This window comes from Muntiacus reevesi, chromosome 5, assembly GCF_963930625.1.
Source record: "Muntiacus reevesi chromosome 5, mMunRee1.1, whole genome shotgun sequence".
In the NCBI taxonomy this organism is placed as follows: Eukaryota; Metazoa; Chordata; class Mammalia; order Artiodactyla; family Cervidae; genus Muntiacus; species Muntiacus reevesi.
In genome coordinates, this window is record NC_089253.1 from 92,911,618 (window position 1) to 92,930,544 (window position 18,927).

Genomic DNA, 18,927 nt, shown 5'->3' on the forward strand with positions numbered 1-18,927 from the left:
GGTCGAGGTTGAAGTGCCCAGGACTTGTGCTGGTGGTTATGGGGGCAAAGCCTTTTAGGCCCTTTCTTGTCTCTGTCATTACAAGGCAGGAAGTCGTGGGAAGAGGAGGCTGAGCCCTGGAGGTGGGAGGAAAGTGGGTGGTGGAGGCCAAGAGCTGTTTCAGCCTCCTGACTCCAAGGCACTCTGCTCACTGCCTTGCGCCTCCTTCCTGAAAGCGGGGTCCCAAATGGTGGTGAGATCCCCATCTCCGCAGCGTGTAAACCCTGAACCATTAAAATAGAGGAAGGTCACCCCAGAAGAGGCTGAGAAGCTTGGAACATTCCTCATGTCTGCAGAGCTGACTGAACCCAAGGAAGCAGCCAGTGCCTGGCCAGGAAGGGGGAATCTTGAAGCCAGGTCCACCCCAGTCCCCTGGTCATCTGCAGTGGCTCATGACCTGGCTGGCAGTCACTGCACCTGAATATTATCTTTACCTCTTTACCTAGTGGTCAAGGCGTAACAGGAAAGACGGCTGGATGGGTTCTGGTTCTAGAACGGAATTTCCTTCCTCAGATCCGAGGTGTTCAGCACAGGATGGGGCAGGTGCCTCGGGAATCCTCCAGTGAGGAGGTGAGTGGCGGGTCCTGATTGTCACTGCCACTGACTGCCCACAGTGTGCTAAGCTAAGCAGTGAGCAGACGGGCAGACTCTGGGTGAGGCAGCTGTGAACGTGTGCAGGTTCCAACACCCCCACTGAGTGGTAGGGCCCACGTTCCCCAGCCTTGAACCTGAGGAATGCTGTTGTGGTGACTGCCTGGACCAACGCTATGTGGCGGGGTGACACTGGACTTGCACAGCTGGGTCACAGACAGGCAGCTTTGGCCTGGTTGGGACGTGTGCACTCGGCACTCAGCTACCATTCTCTGGTGGAGCCCACGCAACCCTTTGAGGGGCACCCAGCCCACAGCCAGGGCCACCTTCTCAGGCACACACAAGTGGGCCATCCTGAGAGCAGACCTGCCCCCCAGCCCATGGGCAGTTCTGGGTGTTCTGTTACCCAGTAGTCAGACTGGAACAGCAGGCTCCCTCATTTAATTCTTCTCTATGAAGCATGTACTGTCACTAATTCCATTAAAAATAAGGAAATGAAGCGCTTAGTCATTTGCCCCAGGTCACAAACATCACGAAGGAGCTGGGGAGGAATCAGTGCAGGCAACTGGCCTCCTGAGCCCAGGTGCTTCTTCCCACGGCTACGGAACCTGTGTGCTACCCAGGCCTCTGGCCATTCTAGGCCTGGCCTTGCCTATGCCTCAAGCCAGCCCCCTGGATAAGCTTCTCCCCAGGGAAAGTTCCTGCCTGTAGTCTCTTCCACCAGCCAGGATTCAGAGTACGCTTAGCCGCAAGCCTGTCCTCCAGCCCCAGATCCACTCGGCTGCACACTCACTGGGCCCCCGTCTTGGCCAGCCACCATCATTAGGACCCTGGCCACCCTGTTTTGACTCCAGAGGCTGAGTGATGAATTCCGCTCTCACTAGCTGGCATTGCTGAAGCTATGCTGTAGGAACGCTACTGCTCCATCTGGTCCAGTTTTAAAACCCAGACGGGAGAAAAATTAGAGTGCCCCGAGCCAGAGGCGTGGCCCCCAAAGCTACCAACCCACATTTCACCCGTGGGGTCTCCCAACAACCTAGGGAAGTTGCTGGCCAAGCTCTGAGATGCACAAATCAGGCAGTGCCCCATTTCTTCTGGAGGACATGGCGGGAAAGCAGCTCCTCCCGGAGCCCAGGTTCCCAGGGAACAGACCACTGGATGGGCTGCAATGGTCGAGTCCAAAGCCCTGTGGTTTATTGGGGGCTGGGGCCAAGTGGACCGCTCACTTGGGTGAGGGGCTACGTGTCACAGTCTTCGGGGATGGCAGCCGTGATAATGAGCGAAGGCTCCATGACACCCGCACCTGTGAAGCTCTCCTCAGCACACAGTCTCTGGCCGGGGAGCTGGGAGGCCAGGCCGCCATGGGCCAGTGACTCCACGATGACCTCAGCTGAGCCCACCTCCAAGTCGGGGGGCGGCTGGAGTGCCACCACCACCATCTTCTCATCCTCAATGACCAGGTTCCTGAGCTTGCGCTGCCTGGGGTTGTAGTTCTCCACCCGGTCATGGATCTCCATGTGCCTCCGCAGGTGGGCCTAGGGGTTAGGGGGGCTCAGGCTGGGTGCAGAGGGAGGAGGGTTCAGGGGCCCGAAGGGGCTGGAGGAGGCAAGCCAGCCCCAGGCCTACCTGCCGGGTGAACTTGTAGCCGCATTCGGTGCACTCGAACTTCCTGACCCCCTTGTGTCTCCTCACGTGCACGCGCAGCTGCTCCACGGCTGCAGGAGGGAAGGGCCGGGGTCAGGGGAGGCAGGAAGTGGGCGGGCTCGGCCCTGCCAGCTTCTCGGGCAGCACCCTGAAGTCACTACTGCCCGGGGCCCTCAGGAGCCTCCACCCCCTCCCTGCTGGCAAGAGGGCTCTGCTGCCAAGGGGCATGTGACAGCCACTGCTGCGCCCAACCTTTCCTGGGGAACGCCTCCAGCTCTGACCGGGGGAAAGGGCCTGGCCCTCTCTCCGCCCAGGGTAAGGCAGGGTGATGGCCTTCCACAGGCCCAGGTACCTTTGAAGGTCTTCCCGCAGATCTGGCAGAAGTGGGGCCGGCCCTCCTGGTGGCGGCTGGCCACATGCCTCAGCAGGGGCCCCTTCTCTGTGAAGCGCTGCTCGCAGAACTCACAGCTGAAGGGCCTCTCGCCAGTGTGGGTGCGGTTGTGCTTGTCCAGGCTGGCTGTGGGGACAAGGAGCGGGGCTCAGCCGCCAGGCCTCAGCCCCAGTCCGGGGAGGGGCCGGCCTGCCTCACCTTGGGTGCGGAAGGTCTTGCCACAGAGGTGGCACTGGAAGGGCTTCTCGCCCGTGTGCGTGCGCAGGTGCATGTTGAGATTGGCCTTCTGGGTGAAGGCGTGGCTGCAGAACTCACAGACGTACGGCCGCTCATTCCTGTCCAGGTGGGGACACAGGCGTCATCGAAAGAAGCAGTCCCCTTGGTGCCCCTGCAGCTGGGAACACACCTGATCCCAGAGCCAAGGATAAAGGCCAGGCTGAGGCCAGCCTGCCTGAGCTGAGAACAGATTCGGGCTGCCCAGGGAAAAGAGGGCATGAGCTGCATCCCAGGAGCTACGGGAAACCAGGACTCTGCCCAGGGAGGCCCAGAGCCTCATCCTGCCTGAATCCCCGCCTACAGCCTCCCTGCCTGGCAAGCTGTGTCATCCCTCAGGTCCTCCCTCCAGAAAGGCTGCAGGCTTTGGACACACGTGGGGGCACTCTGGCCTCTGTGAGTGGCAGCAGGCCGGGCCTGGGGAGGACAGTCCAGGGAGGATGGCCCCGGGGAGGACGGTCCAGGTAGGATGGCCCTGAGGAGGACAGTCCAGGGAGGATGGCCCCAGGGAGGATGGTCCCGAGGAGGACGCTCCAGGCAGGATGGCCCCGGGGAGGACGGTCCCACCTATGCTTGGCCTTGATGTGCATCTGCAAGCCATTCCGGCTTGATGCCCGGTGCCCGCACTCCTCGCACACAAACAGCTTCTCCCCACGGTGCTTGAACGCCTCGTGCAACTGCAGCTCCGTCCGGGACAGGAAGCACTTGGCACAAGTGGGACACTAAGGGACAGAGGGGGCAGGGCCAGAGTGAGGAGCAGGGCCACCCTGGAGTCCCTGCCCTGGGAAACCGCATAGCCTGCCTGCTCTAGGCCAGCCACACTACCTCCCTGGGCTGGCTCCCAGCATCGCAGAGGGCCCGGCCCCCATCCTTGGCGCAGCCTGGCACTTACTGCATGGGGCTTGGGGGCTCCATGCAGCTTGATCATGTGGCTCTGCAGGTCCTTCTTCTGCATGAACTGCTGTGAGCAGGAGGAGCACTGAAAGACAGATCAAGGTCACCTGTGTCCGTGGAAGCCGCCAACGCCACTGGAAGCCGGGTCACCCCAGGGCTACTGGGCGGGAACCCAGAGGCGGGGCCCAGCCTGAGACGCTCCTCGACCAGGTGTGAAGGCCACACCCAGGTGGAGGCTGAGGTTGTCCTCCAGTGAGGAAATCCTGCCCAAAGACACAGGAGCACTGGGCAGGTAGGGAGGGGAGGCCCCAACACCTTCCCACATGAAGGGCTAGGCGAGGTGGGTGGGATGGAGATCCTGGGGCCGCCCCTCGGCCTCCAGCCTTGGGGACAGGCCGAGCCTGACCTTGTAGGGCATCTCTCCGGTGTGGGACACCATGTGCACCCGCAGCTCCATTCTCCGGCGGAATGTCTCCTGGCACACGGAGCACGTGAAGACCTGGCAGCGTGAGGGGCAAGCGGGGCCGGCATCAGCGGGGGGAGTGCCTCTGCCCGGGCTTCCACTCACTGCTGGCAAGAGTCTGCCCAAGGGGGTAGGGGTGCTAGGGTGGGAGAGGCTAACGCAAAATCTGCTTGCCCTGACCGTGACCATCGCTGAGTGCTGCAAGCCCACCACGCCAGGCTGGGAGTCAGAATGGCCTTACCTGTGACCCCCACCCTGACTGGTGACCAGCCTCTAGGAAGTGGGGTTTAGCCCACCAGGGGGGTAGGGGGAGGTGGCCAGGTGGACTTTCTCAGCAGCTACGCTCCTTCTCCAAAGCCCAGGAACCCAGGCAGGCAAACCCAAGATACCTCCTGCAGTGTCCCTCCTGGGCTTGTCCCTTCTGCCCTTGGGACTTGTGTCCCCACTGTCATACCAGGGAGAGGACCCGATGACATCCAAGGACCCTGCGGCTCTCAAGTCTACAATCCTGTCAGGTCAGTCCCCTGGGGGCCCTCCCAGGTGGAAGAGAGACAGAAGCCAGCGTGCACCTGCCCAGCAGGACCCTGGCTGACCCTCAGGTACCTGTTCTGAGCGGTTCATGCAGTTCCGGGCTTCATGCTCCAGGAGGTTCTCCTTCCGGAAGTAACACTTCCCACATTTGGGACACTCAAAGGGTTTCTCCCCAGTGTGTTTCCTGCTGGGAGAAGCCATGGGGTGTGGAGGCTGAGTGGACTCGCCGCCCTCCCTCACGCAGGGCCCGCTCTGGCACCTCTGCTGACAGTGCTGAGCTCCCCGGGCTGACGCGTGAGGCTCTCCACATGGCTGGTGAAGCTGTGTGGGGTGCATCCAGAAACCTTCCTCCCTCCCGAAGACTCTGCAAGGGAGGGCACAGCTCCCCGCCGTAAGGGACACTCCAGAACCACAGGCCGCTGGGAGGCCCAGCTGCAGTGTCTCTCCAAAGGCAGAAACAACCTCTGGGCCCCGACTCCCTGGAGAAACCTCTCGGCCTGCCTGGGACTTCTGCGAGGTCGGCTTGGAAACCATGGCTACAATCTGACCACCTCGGTTGGCCTCCAGGCTACTATCCATGCGGCCACACCCTCCCCAGGTCACTGCCTGGGCCTCCTACCTGGCCCTGTGCTCCACGCAGGCCTCCCAACAAGTGTCCACGTTAGGAGTCAGATGGACCCTCAGGGATAACCAGGTCTCATCACCTACTCAACCCTCTAACATGTGGCATCTGGCCCCGAGAAAGGCCTGCTGCTGCCCCTTACTTTGCTGCCTCCCTCCCACCCCAGAGCCTCTGCTCCAGCTCCCCTCCAGCCCAGAGCTGCTCCCCAGCCATCTGCAAGCTTCCTCACTTCCTCTGAACCTGCTGGGTAGTCTCCTGTCTTTACAGTTGCAACCTGACCCGACCCTGAACTCCCCAGGTCCCCCTCCCCAGCCCTCCTGTCCTTTTCTTTTTTCCCATGGCACTTCTAGCCCTTCAGCACACTGCAGAGTCTCTTATCTGGTCGTTCAGGGTCTCACCGCCCTGCTGGAAGGCGAGCTCCACAAGGCCCCTTTGTTCTGTTCATGAAGATATCTGAAGCGCCCAGCCACCTGGCAGACAACTCACTGAATGAACTAAGCGAACCCTGACCTCAGAGCCCGGAATGGTGCGGGAAGAGCACGGACAGCCTGCCACAGGCACTCTTCTGTCATGCCCTGCTGATACATTGACTGTCCCCCGCCACAAGACCTGTTGGCACCTCAGCTGGCACTCCCTCCTAGTTCTTAGGTCAGTCCAGTGGCCTGCAGCATGAGGACGGGGCTGGTACCTGCACCCAAGCTTCACCCTAGGGAGTGTGCAGGCAGACACAGGTCACCCCAGGGTGACTGGCCCAAAGGCTGCACTGGCAGCAGCTGCCCCCAGAGCAGGGAGAGCAAGGGGGCTCTGTCCTCTGTTCCAACTTCATTCAGTCATCAGGGGCCTCTGAGAGTGTCATGGTGAGAAAACGTGCATGGCCCAGCCTGGCTTGGCAAGACATCGCACCAGGTGCTGTCTGGGGCTGAAGAGGGGCAGAAGGGGAAGGCGTGTCACCTAGCTGCCCTCCCTGCAGGCTGTAGGAAGAGCAAGGCCTCGGAGGCAGTGCTTTCCACAAGGATGCACGGGATGAAGGAAATACTCCAATACTCCGCGTCCATGCTGTGGCCTTCATTCAGCAGCCGGGGCCGCAAGTAGCTACTGAGCACTTAAAATGAAGCTAGCATGACTTAGGAACTGAATTTTAATTACTTTTAAGTTAAAATAGCTTCCTGTGGAATCTGATTACCTCTGAGAAATGGAGTATCTCCTGCCACATTAGTAAACAAGGATGTCACAGGCACCAGTTATTGTAGCCCTCCAAAGAAAGCCAGTGAGCCCTAACAGAACTCAGGAGAAGAATATCTGCTATCTGCAGCCATCAAAATGCAGCCACTTCCTGAGGTGAGCCCCAAGGATGCTCAAGATGCGAAAAACACAGGATACTTGTCCCAGAAAGCTGAGGTGCATATCCAAGGAGTGATTTCAGTGAGCCCAGACACTTACATCTTCCCATACGTAGAAAAGTGCAAAATTCCTTAACTTGGGATATCTGGTTTTCTTTAACAATAATCTTTTGATGTTCAGACTATATACCCTTGGTTGCAAAAATTTCTATATAACCTGGCTCCTCCCTTTGCTTCCTCAGTGCAGTTCTCTCAGGGTTACTTGAGATGCTGCTGCCTCCTGGGCTTGAAGTCCTAAAAATTCCCACTGAATAAAAGATAACTCTCAAACTTTTAGGTTTTGAATGTTTTTTAAGTCAACACCTTACTGGACACAGCAGCTTTAGACAAAGGGTCCCCAGTGTTCCGCTGACATCTGAGATTTAACCTGTCTGCAGAAATGCAGGCAGCACCCACCCTAAAAATGAACATCTTTGCCCCAGGCCTACACTGCCAGGCTTCAGAAACACCTGCGGTGTGGGGCTGGAGCCACACCGTGGGCCTTCAGGCTGCTCTCACCTCCTTGGGAGAAGCCTGCTGGAGGTCAAGGTCCACAGTGGGTGGAGCCTGATGCTAACAGCTACTTCAAGCCACTTCAATCCTGTTAAGACTCTTTGCGACCCCATGGACTGTGGCCAGCCAGGTTCCTCTGTACACGGGATTCTCCAGGCAATAATACTGGAGTGGGTTGCCATGCCCTTCTCCAGGGGATCTTCCGTCTCTTATGTCTCCTACATTGGCAGGCGGGTTTTTTACCACTAGCGCCACCTGGGCTAGGTCCCCAAACCTACTCCCAGCAGAGAACTCACAGAAGGGGGAGGAAGAAGGAAGCCGTCTAAGGTCAGAGTCTCACTCCCCAATGGTCAGAGGATACCAATGCCAGGCACTGTGTGGGTCTGAGGTGGCACCCCAGCCCCCCATGTGGGCCGCAAGTGGGAAGCGTGGGCCCCCTCCCCCCAACACGGGAACAGCAGATGGTAAAAGAAAATAGAAAAACAGAACGTTTACCTGTTGTGGACTTTTAGATAATATTTGCTGAGGAACTTTTTATGACATGTGGGGCATTCAACTGGCACCGCTGTACCTTTTCTGTTCTCAGCAGGCTCGGCTGCCAGGGAAGCTGCACTCCGGGTCGGCTCAGCAGCACAGGGCTTTCTGATTACATTTGTTTTCCTCTTGGTCGGCACAGTCTCAGTTTCAGAAACATAATCGCCATCCCCGTCGTCCTCAACTTGAACTACCACCTCCCACTAGAGCAGAAGAGGCAGCAGGAGGGGGTGAGGTCACCAAACTGAATCAGCAGGGGTTCTGGGGATGGGTCTACAGGGTGGCCAGCTCCATCCAGTTTCATCCCAACTCCCAACCCAGGCCTGTTCCCAGACCCGTCCATTCCTTCATCAGTGCCTGTTCCCTTCAAGGTCCCAGGGCAGCAGCAACAGCCCAATCCCAAGTTTGAGGGCAGGAGCTCTGTTTGTGGGTAACTGGAAGTCCGCCTGGATTTCACTTCCCTGGGGAAATACCTAATGCCGCCCCCATCGGCCCCAAGAAGCTGCCAACCACAGACACAACTGGCAGGAAGGTCAGCCTGAGGCTGTGGGATGGAGCTGGCTTCCTGCATTTGGAGATATCACATCCGACTCTGCAACCCCATGGACTGTAGCCCATCAGGCTCCTCCATTCATGGGATTTCCCAGGCAAGAATACTGGAGTGGGTTTGCCATTTCCTTCTCCAGGGGATCTTTCTGATTCAGGGATTGAACCGCGTCTCCTGCCTTGACAGGCAGATTCTTTACCACTGCGCCACCTGGGAAGCCCTATATTTGGAGAAAGCCTGTTCTAAACCCACAAAACAGACTCTACCTTTAGGTCCAGATTACCCCTGAAAAGTATCAGTCCCTTCTCCCCATCTCCCCTTCTCCAACACCCTGAGCACAGTACCTCATTAGTCCCGCCCTGCAGCTGGACACCTTCAGCTTCGAAGGGCCTTGGGGGCACTTTGCAATCCTCAGGCTCCTTGTCCCCAGGGGGACAGAGCTTCAGGGCCTGCTTGAGTTTCCCACGGAGAAAGGACGGGCTCTCACTCTGAGCAGGGAGGCCAAGCCGGGACCTCTGGGGGCTGAGACTACCGCTGAGTTCCGGATCCCTGGGGATTTGACCCAGAGTCCTCGAAACTTCCTCCTTCTCCATACCCATGGACTCCTTGGGGTGGCTGTTCACATCCCGGGGGGCAGGTTTCCCGAGTCCACTCTGGCCACTTGGTGGCTGTCCCACTGCGGCTTTGGGCTTGAAGCTCTGGCACAACTCCACGGCCTCTGGCACTCGCAACTCCCTGGCTGCCAGGAGCACCTGATCCCGGTTCCCCGAGGTGAGGGCGAGGTGGCCGGTGTAGAAAAAGTCCAGCAGGAGGCCAAAGATCTCAGCAAAGCCCGCAGGGAGGACGACACTGCCCCCTGAGCCATCCCCGTAGAGGCTCTGGAAGAAGTGGCTGCAGCAGGCAAGAACACTCCAATGTGCCTTGAACACCAGGCCCCCCACATCCAGGGTGGCATCGCAGTACTGGCCCCGCTCCCGCTGCTTGTTGAGCTCCTGCAGAACCCTCACGCTGTGCTGGACGAAGGAGCCGTCCATGGTCCCTCTGAAGGGAAGAAACACGGCAGTGACACTCTGACCAGTCCAACCCAGAGGCAGCAAGAGAAAGGCCCTGGAGCTGAGTCCAGGGTAAAGGGAGACAGATTCTATTCATTCACGTTTATTACAACCAGGACTTAGATCAAGGTTAGAAGGTGCAAGTTGAGGCAGGAAGGGAGTGAGAGCCTCCCTGGGGGCGGGGTCCAAGCAAACAGGCCATATCGCGGGTGGGCAGAGTGTGGGTGACGGGGGTGCGGGAGGACTAGGTGGGGACACAGTCGGGAAAGGGTGCTGGTGGGAGGAAATCAAAAGTTTGGGGAAACAGGCGCTGAATTAGCGCGAACTTATCAGCCTGGCAGAGCGAGAGGACCGGAGGCAGGGGAGGACAGCGGCTGCAGACAGGTGAGAGGAACCCACGCCGCGCCCACACGTCTCGAGCAGCCGGGCGGAAGGCGGCCGCGGTCACACTCCGTCAGCAGTCACGGCGGCTCACAGCGCCCCCTCCCTCGTCCCTTGCCCCTCGACCTCCTCACCGTGGTCCATGCTCCCTACGCCTTCCCCTCCAGACCCGAGCCAGGTAGCCCACACAACCCCACTGACCAACTGCCCCGGCCGTACGTGCCCGGCGAAAGTGCAGAGACGCCGCCGTCGCCGCCGCCGGACGTGACGTCAGGGCGCGCCGGCCGGGGCGGGACGCCTCGGGGGGGGTGGGGGGGCGCAGGCCTTTACCTCCTGCCCCTGCAGGCGGTACCACATAGATAGCAGCCAATGGGATAGAGAGAGAGGAGGGACCAGTCCAGTTCCCCCCGCCCCCCGGCATTGGGCCCGCCTCTCTGGGTTGCCTAGCAACGCCAAGCGAGACTTTTCGGTCTCCTGCCCGCTGGGAGTCCCGAGGTTCCGCCTGCGGTTAGCCGGGCCGCACAGCGCCCTGAGGCTTGAAGAGGCAGCGCTCCACCGTCGCCCTAGAGAGGAAGCGCAACGAAGACGCACATTTCACTTTTATTGGCAGCCGGCGCAGCCCGGACTGAGCCCTCCCGTGGGCTTACACTTCGCACGCCAAGGCTGAGGAGCCTCCCGGACACCCCAGGTCCTGGATGTCCCCGTTCCACCCTCGCCCCTGAGTCCGCCCCGCCAGGCTTGACCATGCTCGATCCAGTGGTCAGGTGGAACCACAGCGCCTGGTGTAGTCCTGGATGGAGGCCTGGAAGTGCTCAGTGCTGTTGAGGTCCGGGCGGCACAGAATCACGTAGCACTTGGGGAGGAAATAACCGCTGAAGCAGCCGCTCAAGCTGCTCAGCATGGCCAGCGCGTTGACCGCGGGCAGATACTTGCCCTGATAGACAGTGGCCATGGTGAAGAAGGCGATCCAGGACACGAAGTTGAGGAGCAAGCTGAAGGTGACACATTTGGCCTCATTGTAGTTCTCTGGCAGGTCTTTGCCCAGGTAGCTCCAGGCAAAGGCGCTGACAGAGAGGAGGCCATTGTAGGTAAAAGCCAGCATGAAGCCCAGTGAGTTAGCCTCTGTGCAGCCAAGCACCACCAGTTGAGGGAAGTGCCTGTATTCCCTGGTCGGCAGTGGGGTCCACACTGCAAGCCAAACTAGGCAGATAAGCAGCTGGGTTGTTGAGCTGATCATCACAAACAGGCCAGCACCATGGTTTTGGACCCATGCACGGAAGAAGGTGGGTAACCTGGCAGAAAACTTGAAGATGAAGACAAGTTGGAAGGAGCGGACCGTCAGGCAGGACAGGAAGATGGCAAAACCGAGGGAAAAGAGGCCTTGGCGCAGTAAGCACGTGGGCAGTGTGGGCTCCCCAAAGAAGCCATAGAGGCCCCAAGTCCCCCCTGCCAGGGAGCCCAGCATGAGGAAGCACAGTCGGCCCCCAGCTGACCTCACCACAGGGGTGTCTAGGTGCCAGGCAAACAGGCCAGCAGTCCCAGCCACCACCACCAGCAGCAGCGTATTAGCTGCCAGCAGCACCAAAGAGACTGGCTCCTGCCACGTCAAAAACACCACGATGCGTGGGAAGCAGGTCTCGCTTCTCTCAGGTGCCCACTCTTCTTTCCCACAAGGCCGGCATCTATAGGGGTCTGGAAGAGAAGGTGAAGAGGGTTCCTGAGAGCCAGGTGAGGACAGCAGGAAAGGGAGACTGTACAACCCTTGCATTGGAAAAACCCCTGATGCTGGGAAGGATTGAGGGCAGAAGGAAAAGGGGGCAACAGAAGGTGAGATGATTGAATGGCATCATCGATTCAAGGGACATGGTGGTGATGGATTAGTCGCTAAGTCCTGTCCAGCTCTTGCGACCCCATGGACTGCAGCCTGCCAGGCTCCTCGAATCCATGAGTTTGACCAACTCCGAAAAACAGAGGAAGGGAAGGACAGGGAAGCTTGGCGTGCTACAGTCCACAGGGTCGCGAAGAGTCGGACACGACTTAGTGACTGCACAACAACAACCCTGCAAAGTGCTGGTGGGGCTTTAGCACAGGAGCTGGACTCTGCAGGCACAGCACAATGAGGGTAGCCCTGAGTGAGAGCCCCCAGGCCATGTGTTTCCTTAATATGCCTGTTAATTACAGATCCTGGAGACACTTGGTTCAGTTCTGTGTGACTCCTGATCCCAGAAGGAGTTGGCAAGCCAAGAGGTCATAGAGAGGGCCTTACCCTGTAGCTCCGCCCGCACCACCCTGAGGCTGTGATCCAGGGCAAGCAGCCGGCCCCAAATGAAGGGCATTTTCATCTCTCCCAGGGCTCTCTCCCTAGCCAAATCCACCTTCTTGAGCTGACTCTCTGTGGTTTCTCTGAGTTGAGTTGATTACCTCAGTATGTAAGAGATGCATTCCCACGCCCACCAAGATGGTAAAAGAAGGCACGTGGCCCCTGGAGTCCAGCTCTGGGCTGAGCCCCTTAGCTACCTCTTTCTGCCCTCTGACCATGACCTTGCATCACGGAATGGAAGAACTTTTTGTCCTGCTGCAGACATGCTAGTGTCTGCATTCAAGCCAAGCTGTTCAAGGCACCGGGTGTCACTGGCACGGTCAATAGATGGGATTTCATACGGATAAAATGGGAAGAAAAAAGAAAAGGAAAAAAAGAACAATATGGGAGGGTACAAAGGGAATGAAACTCACATCTGTTTGGATAAAGATGCTGAGTTTAGGATAAAATTGTCTCTGTAGGTGCAGGGGTTTGGAGCTCTCTTAAAAAGAACACAGCTAGATATGAGGCCTTCAACTGCTTGTTTCTTTCTGCTTGATCAGAACTCAGGTCTGGTGGAAGGTGTCCTCCAAACTGTCCCTTACTGGCAGCAAAGTGACCAGGGCCCTGGTTCTGCACACGTGTGGCCCCAGGGAGGTGCTTCCATCTGCTCTACAGATCCTAGAAGTGCTGGTGGTTCACCCACTCATCACTGGTCACTCACCACTCTTATTGAGGAAGGTCCCGGCTTCACAGGGCACACACTCAAAGCAGCAATGGTGGAAACCTATGATCACTCTCTGGTGGCCTTCAGGACAGTCCCTGGAACACACAGACGTAGGCACCTGCAAGAAGCCATGGTGTTCTGCAGCCATGTGGAGATGCTCATATCAAGGGACCCTCACACATCGGATGGAAAACGGGGTCTCTGGGCATCTGCCCTCACAGCTCACTCCCAGAGCAGAGCCCCTGGTCATGTGAACCAGCAGCAACTGGGCATCTGTCTGTCTGAGCCCTGGGAGCCTCTCTGGCAGGGCTGGGGAGAGCCATACAGCCTGGTACCTGGGATCCAACCTCGTGCTCTGTGTGAGCTGTGTCAGCACTACCCCCAGGCTCCAGGCTGCCCATCAGGCAGTCACCTGGCGAGTGACCATGTCCCTGTTACCTGATTGGCATTTCCATGCCACCGAATTTTGGTCGTATTTATGTCCAGCGACACTGAAAATGGAGAGGAGGAGCCGATGACCCTGAAGGTCCACTTGGGGCCACTCCAGTCCCAGGCGATTATGTCATAGTTGCTGAGGGTACTGCCATCATCATTAAATGTCACAGCGTTTTTGTGTAAAAGGAAATTCACCTTGCGGATCTGCTCCAGAAGCTGAAACAAACAGGGATAACGAAGCTGGTGCCGATGACACCGGCTGCTCCTCCTGGGTCCTCCCATAACCAGATGGCCCAGGAAGCAAGTGCATGGGACCTTGCTGAGCTTCTACCTGGGGTATTTCAGCCCGCCTAGAAGTTATAGTCCCTTCCTCAGCCCCGCTCCCCTCCTAGGAGGCCCCTTGACCCTCCTAACCAGCCTCCTGAGTGAGAGAAGTCTCTAACAAGGCAGCCCTTTGCAGAGCTTTCAAACCCTGGATCTGAGGCCTGGTGGGTGGGTGGAGCCGCAGCTCAGAGAAGACCAAGACAAGTCTCATGGAAGGGATCAGCCTCTAGCGGTCAGCCTTTACCCCCCACCCCCAGCATTTAGGGTGGCTGAAGAGTAACCACGCTACCTGCCTTAGGAAGGCAGATAGTGGGTGCCAATGGCTGGTAAGTGCCTTACCTGCCAGGGGTAGACCCGGCCCCTCGAACAGGCTCCAGAGGCGCAGCCCAGGAGCTGGTGGAGGCCATGGGCCACGGCGTAGACAGCTTGGTACGCGTTGTAGGCAGAGCTCATGGAGAACTCCGCCAGCGTGGGCATCGCCTGTGCCGTGAAAGCCCAGCATTCTGTACACAGCTGGTTGCTGCTGCACCACGAGCCCTGGGGGCAAGGCCTGAGAACTCCTTTGTTGGCCCGGACATAGGCCTCTTCAAACTCCTTCAGGCCAGGGACATGCCTGTGCGGGATGGCCACACCCAGCACTGTGCCGATGCCCTGGATCCCGGGCACGCTGTTGATGTGACTAGAGATGGCCCAGTCTTCTGTGGCGATCCACACCTTGGCAGTCAGTTTGGCCAGCACCACAGACTCAAAGAACACCCTGGCCACCTGTCTGCCAGAGTAAACCACTACGACGGTGGTCCTGGCTTGGACCAGGCAGCGTATCATGCTCTGCATCCGCTCGTCGCCCGGTCGGGCGGAGAAAGGCACAATGTCCCTGAAGGCAACACAGATGCCCTGCCGGGTGACCTGGTACTCCAGTTCCTGTATCCCTACCTCCCCGTAGTCACCTTCACCACCCACGATGGAGATCCAGACCCACCCGAACCTCTGCAGCAGCAGCACCAAGATGTCCACCTGATGCTTATCACTGGAGATGGTGCGCAGAAAAGAGGGGTAGAGCCGCCTTGCATTGAGCACCATGCTGCTGGCTCCGTAGCTGACCTGTGGAGTTCAGTTCAAATTAAGTGGCATCAGCCTCGACTGAGGGCCCCCCAATGCCAGCCCTGTGCTGGGCATGGGGACATGGGAGTGGGAGGGGAGGGAGAAGGGGGATGGAGATGAGGTTCTGGCCTGGGGTCTTAAGCAGAGCACTGCTAAGTTACCCGTGGAGAAGGGGGCAGGTCTCCAGAGAGAATTCTGGGAGAGGAAGGAGACTCTGGCCTGTGGACAAAGTGAACGCAACCTGCAAACAAGGAGTGAAATGGTATATGTGTGGGGCCCTCCAGGGACTTCCACTTGGCTGGAAAGCTGGAGGGCAGATGCAGGAAGGAGAGCATGAACCTGTGTGTTCCGTCAGGGCAGGAAGCCTTAGCCGCTACTTAGCCCCTACTCAGCCTAGCTGAGGTGCTAGGGCTTTACCCCAAGGCCACAGGGAGCCCCTCAGCGTTTAGGCAGCAAAGTGATATCAAACTTGTAGGAATGCATCACTGATCAATAAGGAACCTGTTTAAAAAGGTTCAAGGCCAGAGTCAGAACTCCTAGGAGCTGGTGGAATCATCTAGATGGGAGAGGACTGCAGTCAGTTAAAGCTGGGGCAGTGGCCATAGGGAAGGGATGGACCTATGTGGTTAAGGGGCTGCATGGCAGAGGCTGTGGTGATGGGCTAGATGTGGAAGCAGGGAAGGGAATGCAGCGGGCACTGGCTTCCTTGGAGACAGTCACTCTGTCAGACGGGCTGGGGAGGGGGTGGGATGTAGGAAGACAAGAGGCTTTTGTTATGGAGGAGGTAAGTTCATTTGGGGCCCTGGTGGCTCCAAGAAGTGGAGGCACTGGGTGAGCCTCTGGAGACAAAGCTGGTTCTCAGGAGTGGAGATGGAAGGTGGAGATGGGAATTCAGCCAGGGCCTTCTGCTTGCCTGAGAAGGGGTGGGGTCTGTCCTAGAAAGTCACCTCCTTCTCAGTGGGGGATGGAGGGGGGAGCAGAATTCCCTAAAGGAAAACGAGAAGGAAGTGGCACAAGGGAAGAGGGGGTCATAAATGCTGGGAGAAAGTGTCCAAATGGTCAAATGGGTTGGAGACCTAGTGGTCCTCCACCAGTCCTTCTCAGCAAGACCTTGCTGGTTCTGCCTTGGGGTGGTCACCTGACCCATCTCCAACCCCTACCCAACCCGCAGCCACCACCTTCAAGCACTGCTCAAAGGACAGAGCCCAGGGTCATGGAGGGAAGAGTAAACGCAAAGAGAGAGAAGCTAGCAGGAATGGAGTCTCTGCAGAGAAGTCTCCTTGGAAGGGGGAATCAGCCAGGCTGAGAGGAGAAGAGCCCAGAGGATGGAGGGGGACAGGGCACGTGTGTCAGCAGAGGAGGAGGCCCAGGAGAGGCTGATGAGCAAAGGAGGGGACTGACACCACACCTCTGAGCCTGAGCCTGGAGGAAAAGACGGGAGGAGGAGGGTGGGGTAGATGTGAAGCCTGTGGGGTGATGGGCAGCAGCCGGAGAGAGATGAGCAGAGGTTTCCAAGGAGAATGGACTTTCCGGTGAGCACAGAAGCAGGGAGATGTCAGTAGCAGCACTTGGAGAAGAAGGAACTCCAGGCAAGTGACTCAAGAGCAGTGACTGCCCAGGAGGTCCTGAAGTTCAGACCCACCTTGGGCACAGCAGCTCCTGCACACCCACCCCAGCCTACGTTGGACTTGCCAGGAGGGGAGATGAGCAAACTGCTAGGGCCCCAACTTACCAGGGGCACCAGGAAGGGGCTCAGCACAGCTGCAGTGGTGAGAGCGTGGCTGGTGATGTCAGGCCCGATCACTGCCACCATCGCAGGGGAAAAGTGGGCAGGGTCTCCCTGGATCTCCACATAGCGCCTCCCCAGCGTGCTCAGTATGCTTAGCGTGGCATACATGTTGGCTGACTCTGAGCACACATCGTACAGCTCGTACCCCAGGGTGACATTGGGTAGCAGGGCAGTGGAGTTGTTTATCTCCTTGATGCTGAACCGCATGGCCTGGAAGAGGTGGTAGCCATGGCCGTTGAAGCTGTTGGACCTGTAGGGAAAGCCAGGCCGAGAGCTAAGGACCTCTGGTCTCCTGGAACCCCAGGCTTGGGGGTAGAAAGGAACCTCTGAGGTCATCTGTCCAGTTCCTACAACCATGACCTCAACATGGGCCCTGGACCACACACACAGTTCTGTTGACAGGCCTTGGGAGAGGTGAGGGACAAACTGGAAAAGTACACATACCACGCCCTCCACCCTCCATAAGCATATTAGGATCAAAAGACTCCCAAGTCCTGTAACTGAGATATCTTCTATATTAGGGTTCTCCAAAGAAACAGAACCAAGATGAGACATATATACATCTATCTAGCTATCTAGCTATCTATATATACACAGAGAGAGCGCGCTCAAACAAAAGAGAGGACTATCTTTCCCCCGGGGATCTCCATCTTTTCTCTTAAGACCTTCAACTGATTAGGTGAGGCCCAACTACACTATGGAGAGCATCTGATTTATTGATTTAAATGTTAACCACAGCTAAAACATTAACCACATCACAGCAACATCTAGACTGGTTTAATCAAACCTGTCATGATTGTGGTGGGGGCCTGTGTTCCTCATGGCCTGTCTGGGAAACACAGACATGGGCACACTAGGGCCATGACTCAGCCCTGCTTGAGGAGTGTGCCAGCCTGCTCCTTTTCCCAGCCTCCCTGCCTCTTGGGAGGCTCCCCCATCATTCCTACCACTTCTGTCCTTGAGTCACTGGAAGGAAGTGTAGTACCTCCTGCCCGCGACAGCCCTTCAGTCACCTGAACCTGGTTTTTCAGGTATCTCCTCCTCCCTCAAGTCTCCTCTTCCCAGGCTCCCGACTGTAGCTCTTTGGGCCAGTCCTCCCATGCCAGGCTTTCTAGAATCTTCTTCCCAGGCTGGCTGGCAGGTATGCTACATATTTGGGGCCACTGAGCCACGAGACGTCCTCGAACTGACCAAATCTAATACTATCCCCTTTATAAGAAAAGCAGTTGCTTTTTTTTTTTTTTCTACCTAGACTGTCCACTTCAGGCTACTGAAGCATCTTCTGCCATACGTCCCCATTTCCCCCACCCTGGAGAACCATACTTGCCATCTGAGAGACTTAGGAGTGGGAACTGGGGAGGAATGGGGTAGGGAAGGAGATGGAAGAGGGAAAGGCCACCCTTGCTTAACCTTTGCCCTCGAGTTACATTACAAAGTCAGGAAACAACTGATCTGGAATTATAATACAAAGGACTCTTAACAACCAGGACAAAAGAGTGTGTTGAAAGTGCCAGGGAAAGGCTAGCCAGCACTTAAAGGTGGTGGCTTGGCTGTAGGTTGGCAGGGATTGGAGGCAGTCCAAATGGTCACTCCAGAGATAGAACCCACAGGGTCTTGCAGCGGCAGGCTGGCAGAGGACCTGCAGCACAGGCCCCCCAGGTGACAGTTCTGCTGACCTCTCCCCCACTCACCTGTCACAGAAGGTCACCGTGGGTCTTCCTCTCGCCTCTAGAGGGGCACTGTGGAGAGGGAACATGCCGGCAAGCAGGTAATCCCCAGGGAGGCTGAAGTCGGGGGAGGACGGGGTGTTGTGGCAGCTGAAAGCCCAACAGCAGGAGAGCGAAAGCTGCAGGCCGACCAGGCGCACCCCCCAGAGTGACATGCTGGCCAGACAGCCCTGTGCCTGGCATGGCCACGCCACGCCCTGTGACCAGGTTGGGCCGTTTAAACAGAATGGTCAGCAGTTGCCCAGATGCTTCCCAGTTTCATGCCTATGAAAGGGGGTGGGATTAGAGCCCAGTTGTAGGGCTGTTTGCCTCTGCCTTCCGGGCCAGCGGTCCTCCTCAGGAACTGGGCAGGGTGAAGGCACAGGTGCAAAGCTGGTGGCACCCACTGACCCTTCCTCTGGACGGTTGTGGGTTCTCTTTGCTCTGGTGCCTGTGGCATTACCTGGTTAAGACAGGGATTTGAGGGGGGTCAACTTCTCTAGGGGCCTTGAGGAACAGAGTGTGAAAGGTTGCTCTCAGCGAGCTGCAGGTTTTAAAACCTTTTACCTGGGCCTCAGTTTACCGAACGAGACAAGGCTTTGAGTTATTCTTGTGACCCACTCCAATCCTCAGTCTCCTGAAATTGAAATTCTGAGTAAATCGTCCCCATTTCCCCTCCTTATACACAGTTG

At 57.6% G+C, this 18,927-nt stretch overlaps 2 protein-coding genes across 4 annotated transcripts; both read right to left on the reverse strand.

Annotated features, from left to right (window-relative positions):
* Positions 1-1,802: 1,802 nt before the first annotated feature.
* Positions 1,803-10,124, reverse strand: ZBTB48 (zinc finger and BTB domain containing 48). Of its 3 annotated transcripts, none has more exons than XM_065935849.1 (11): positions 10,056-10,124; positions 8,766-9,462; positions 7,836-8,077; positions 4,899-5,013; positions 4,239-4,331; positions 3,831-3,917; positions 3,506-3,660; positions 2,864-3,000; positions 2,627-2,791; positions 2,257-2,345; positions 1,803-2,165 (listed from the first exon to the last, which is right to left on the reverse strand). In XM_065935849.1, the coding sequence occupies exons 2-11, from the start codon at positions 9,453-9,455 to the stop codon at positions 1,869-1,871; spliced, it is 2,070 nt and encodes a 689-aa protein (XP_065791921.1). In that variant the 5' UTR covers positions 9,456-9,462; positions 10,056-10,124; the 3' UTR covers positions 1,803-1,868. The 3 variants fall into 3 exon arrangements, with proteins under 3 accessions (XP_065791921.1, XP_065791923.1, XP_065791920.1); XM_065935851.1 differs by having other exon boundaries at positions 4,899-5,010; positions 9,989-10,077; XM_065935848.1 differs by having other exon boundaries at positions 9,989-10,077.
* Positions 10,125-10,614: 490 nt separating this feature from the next.
* TAS1R1 (taste 1 receptor member 1) lies at positions 10,615-18,411 on the reverse strand. Its single transcript, XM_065937144.1, has 6 exons — positions 18,221-18,411; positions 16,473-16,779; positions 13,979-14,740; positions 13,319-13,531; positions 12,878-12,998; positions 10,615-11,546 (listed from the first exon to the last, which is right to left on the reverse strand). The coding sequence occupies exons 1-6, from the start codon at positions 18,409-18,411 to the stop codon at positions 10,615-10,617; spliced, it is 2,526 nt and encodes an 841-aa protein (XP_065793216.1).
* Between the last annotated feature and the right edge of the window lie 516 nt (positions 18,412-18,927).

What these genes read in the sequence shown, in the direction of transcription:
- ZBTB48 (XM_065935849.1), bottom strand. Translation starts at nt 9,455, where the DNA reads ATGGACGGCTCCTTCGTCCAGCACAGCGTGAGGGTTCTGCAGGAGCTC. An exon ending in TATCTAAAAGTCCACAACAG is followed by an intron (nt 5,014 to 7,835) that starts GTAAACGTTCTG and finishes GGCTTCTCCCAG; the next exon opens with CAGGAAACACACTGGGGAGA. An exon ending in CCGGAGAGATGCCCTACAAG is followed by an intron (nt 3,918 to 4,238) that starts GTCAGGCTCGGC and finishes TCTGTCTTTCAG; the next exon opens with TGCTCCTCCTGCTCACAGCA.
- TAS1R1 (XM_065937144.1), bottom strand. Translation starts at nt 18,411, where the DNA reads ATGTCACTCTGGGGGGTGCGCCTGGTCGGCCTGCAGCTTTCGCTCTCC. An exon ending in ACGGTGACCTTCTGTGACAG is followed by an intron (nt 16,780 to 18,220) that starts GTGAGTGGGGGA and finishes CTTTCCCTACAG; the next exon opens with GTCCAACAGCTTCAACGGCC. An exon ending in GCCCCTTCCTGGTGCCCCTG is followed by an intron (nt 14,741 to 16,472) that starts GTAAGTTGGGGC and finishes TGAACTCCACAG; the next exon opens with GTCAGCTACGGAGCCAGCAG.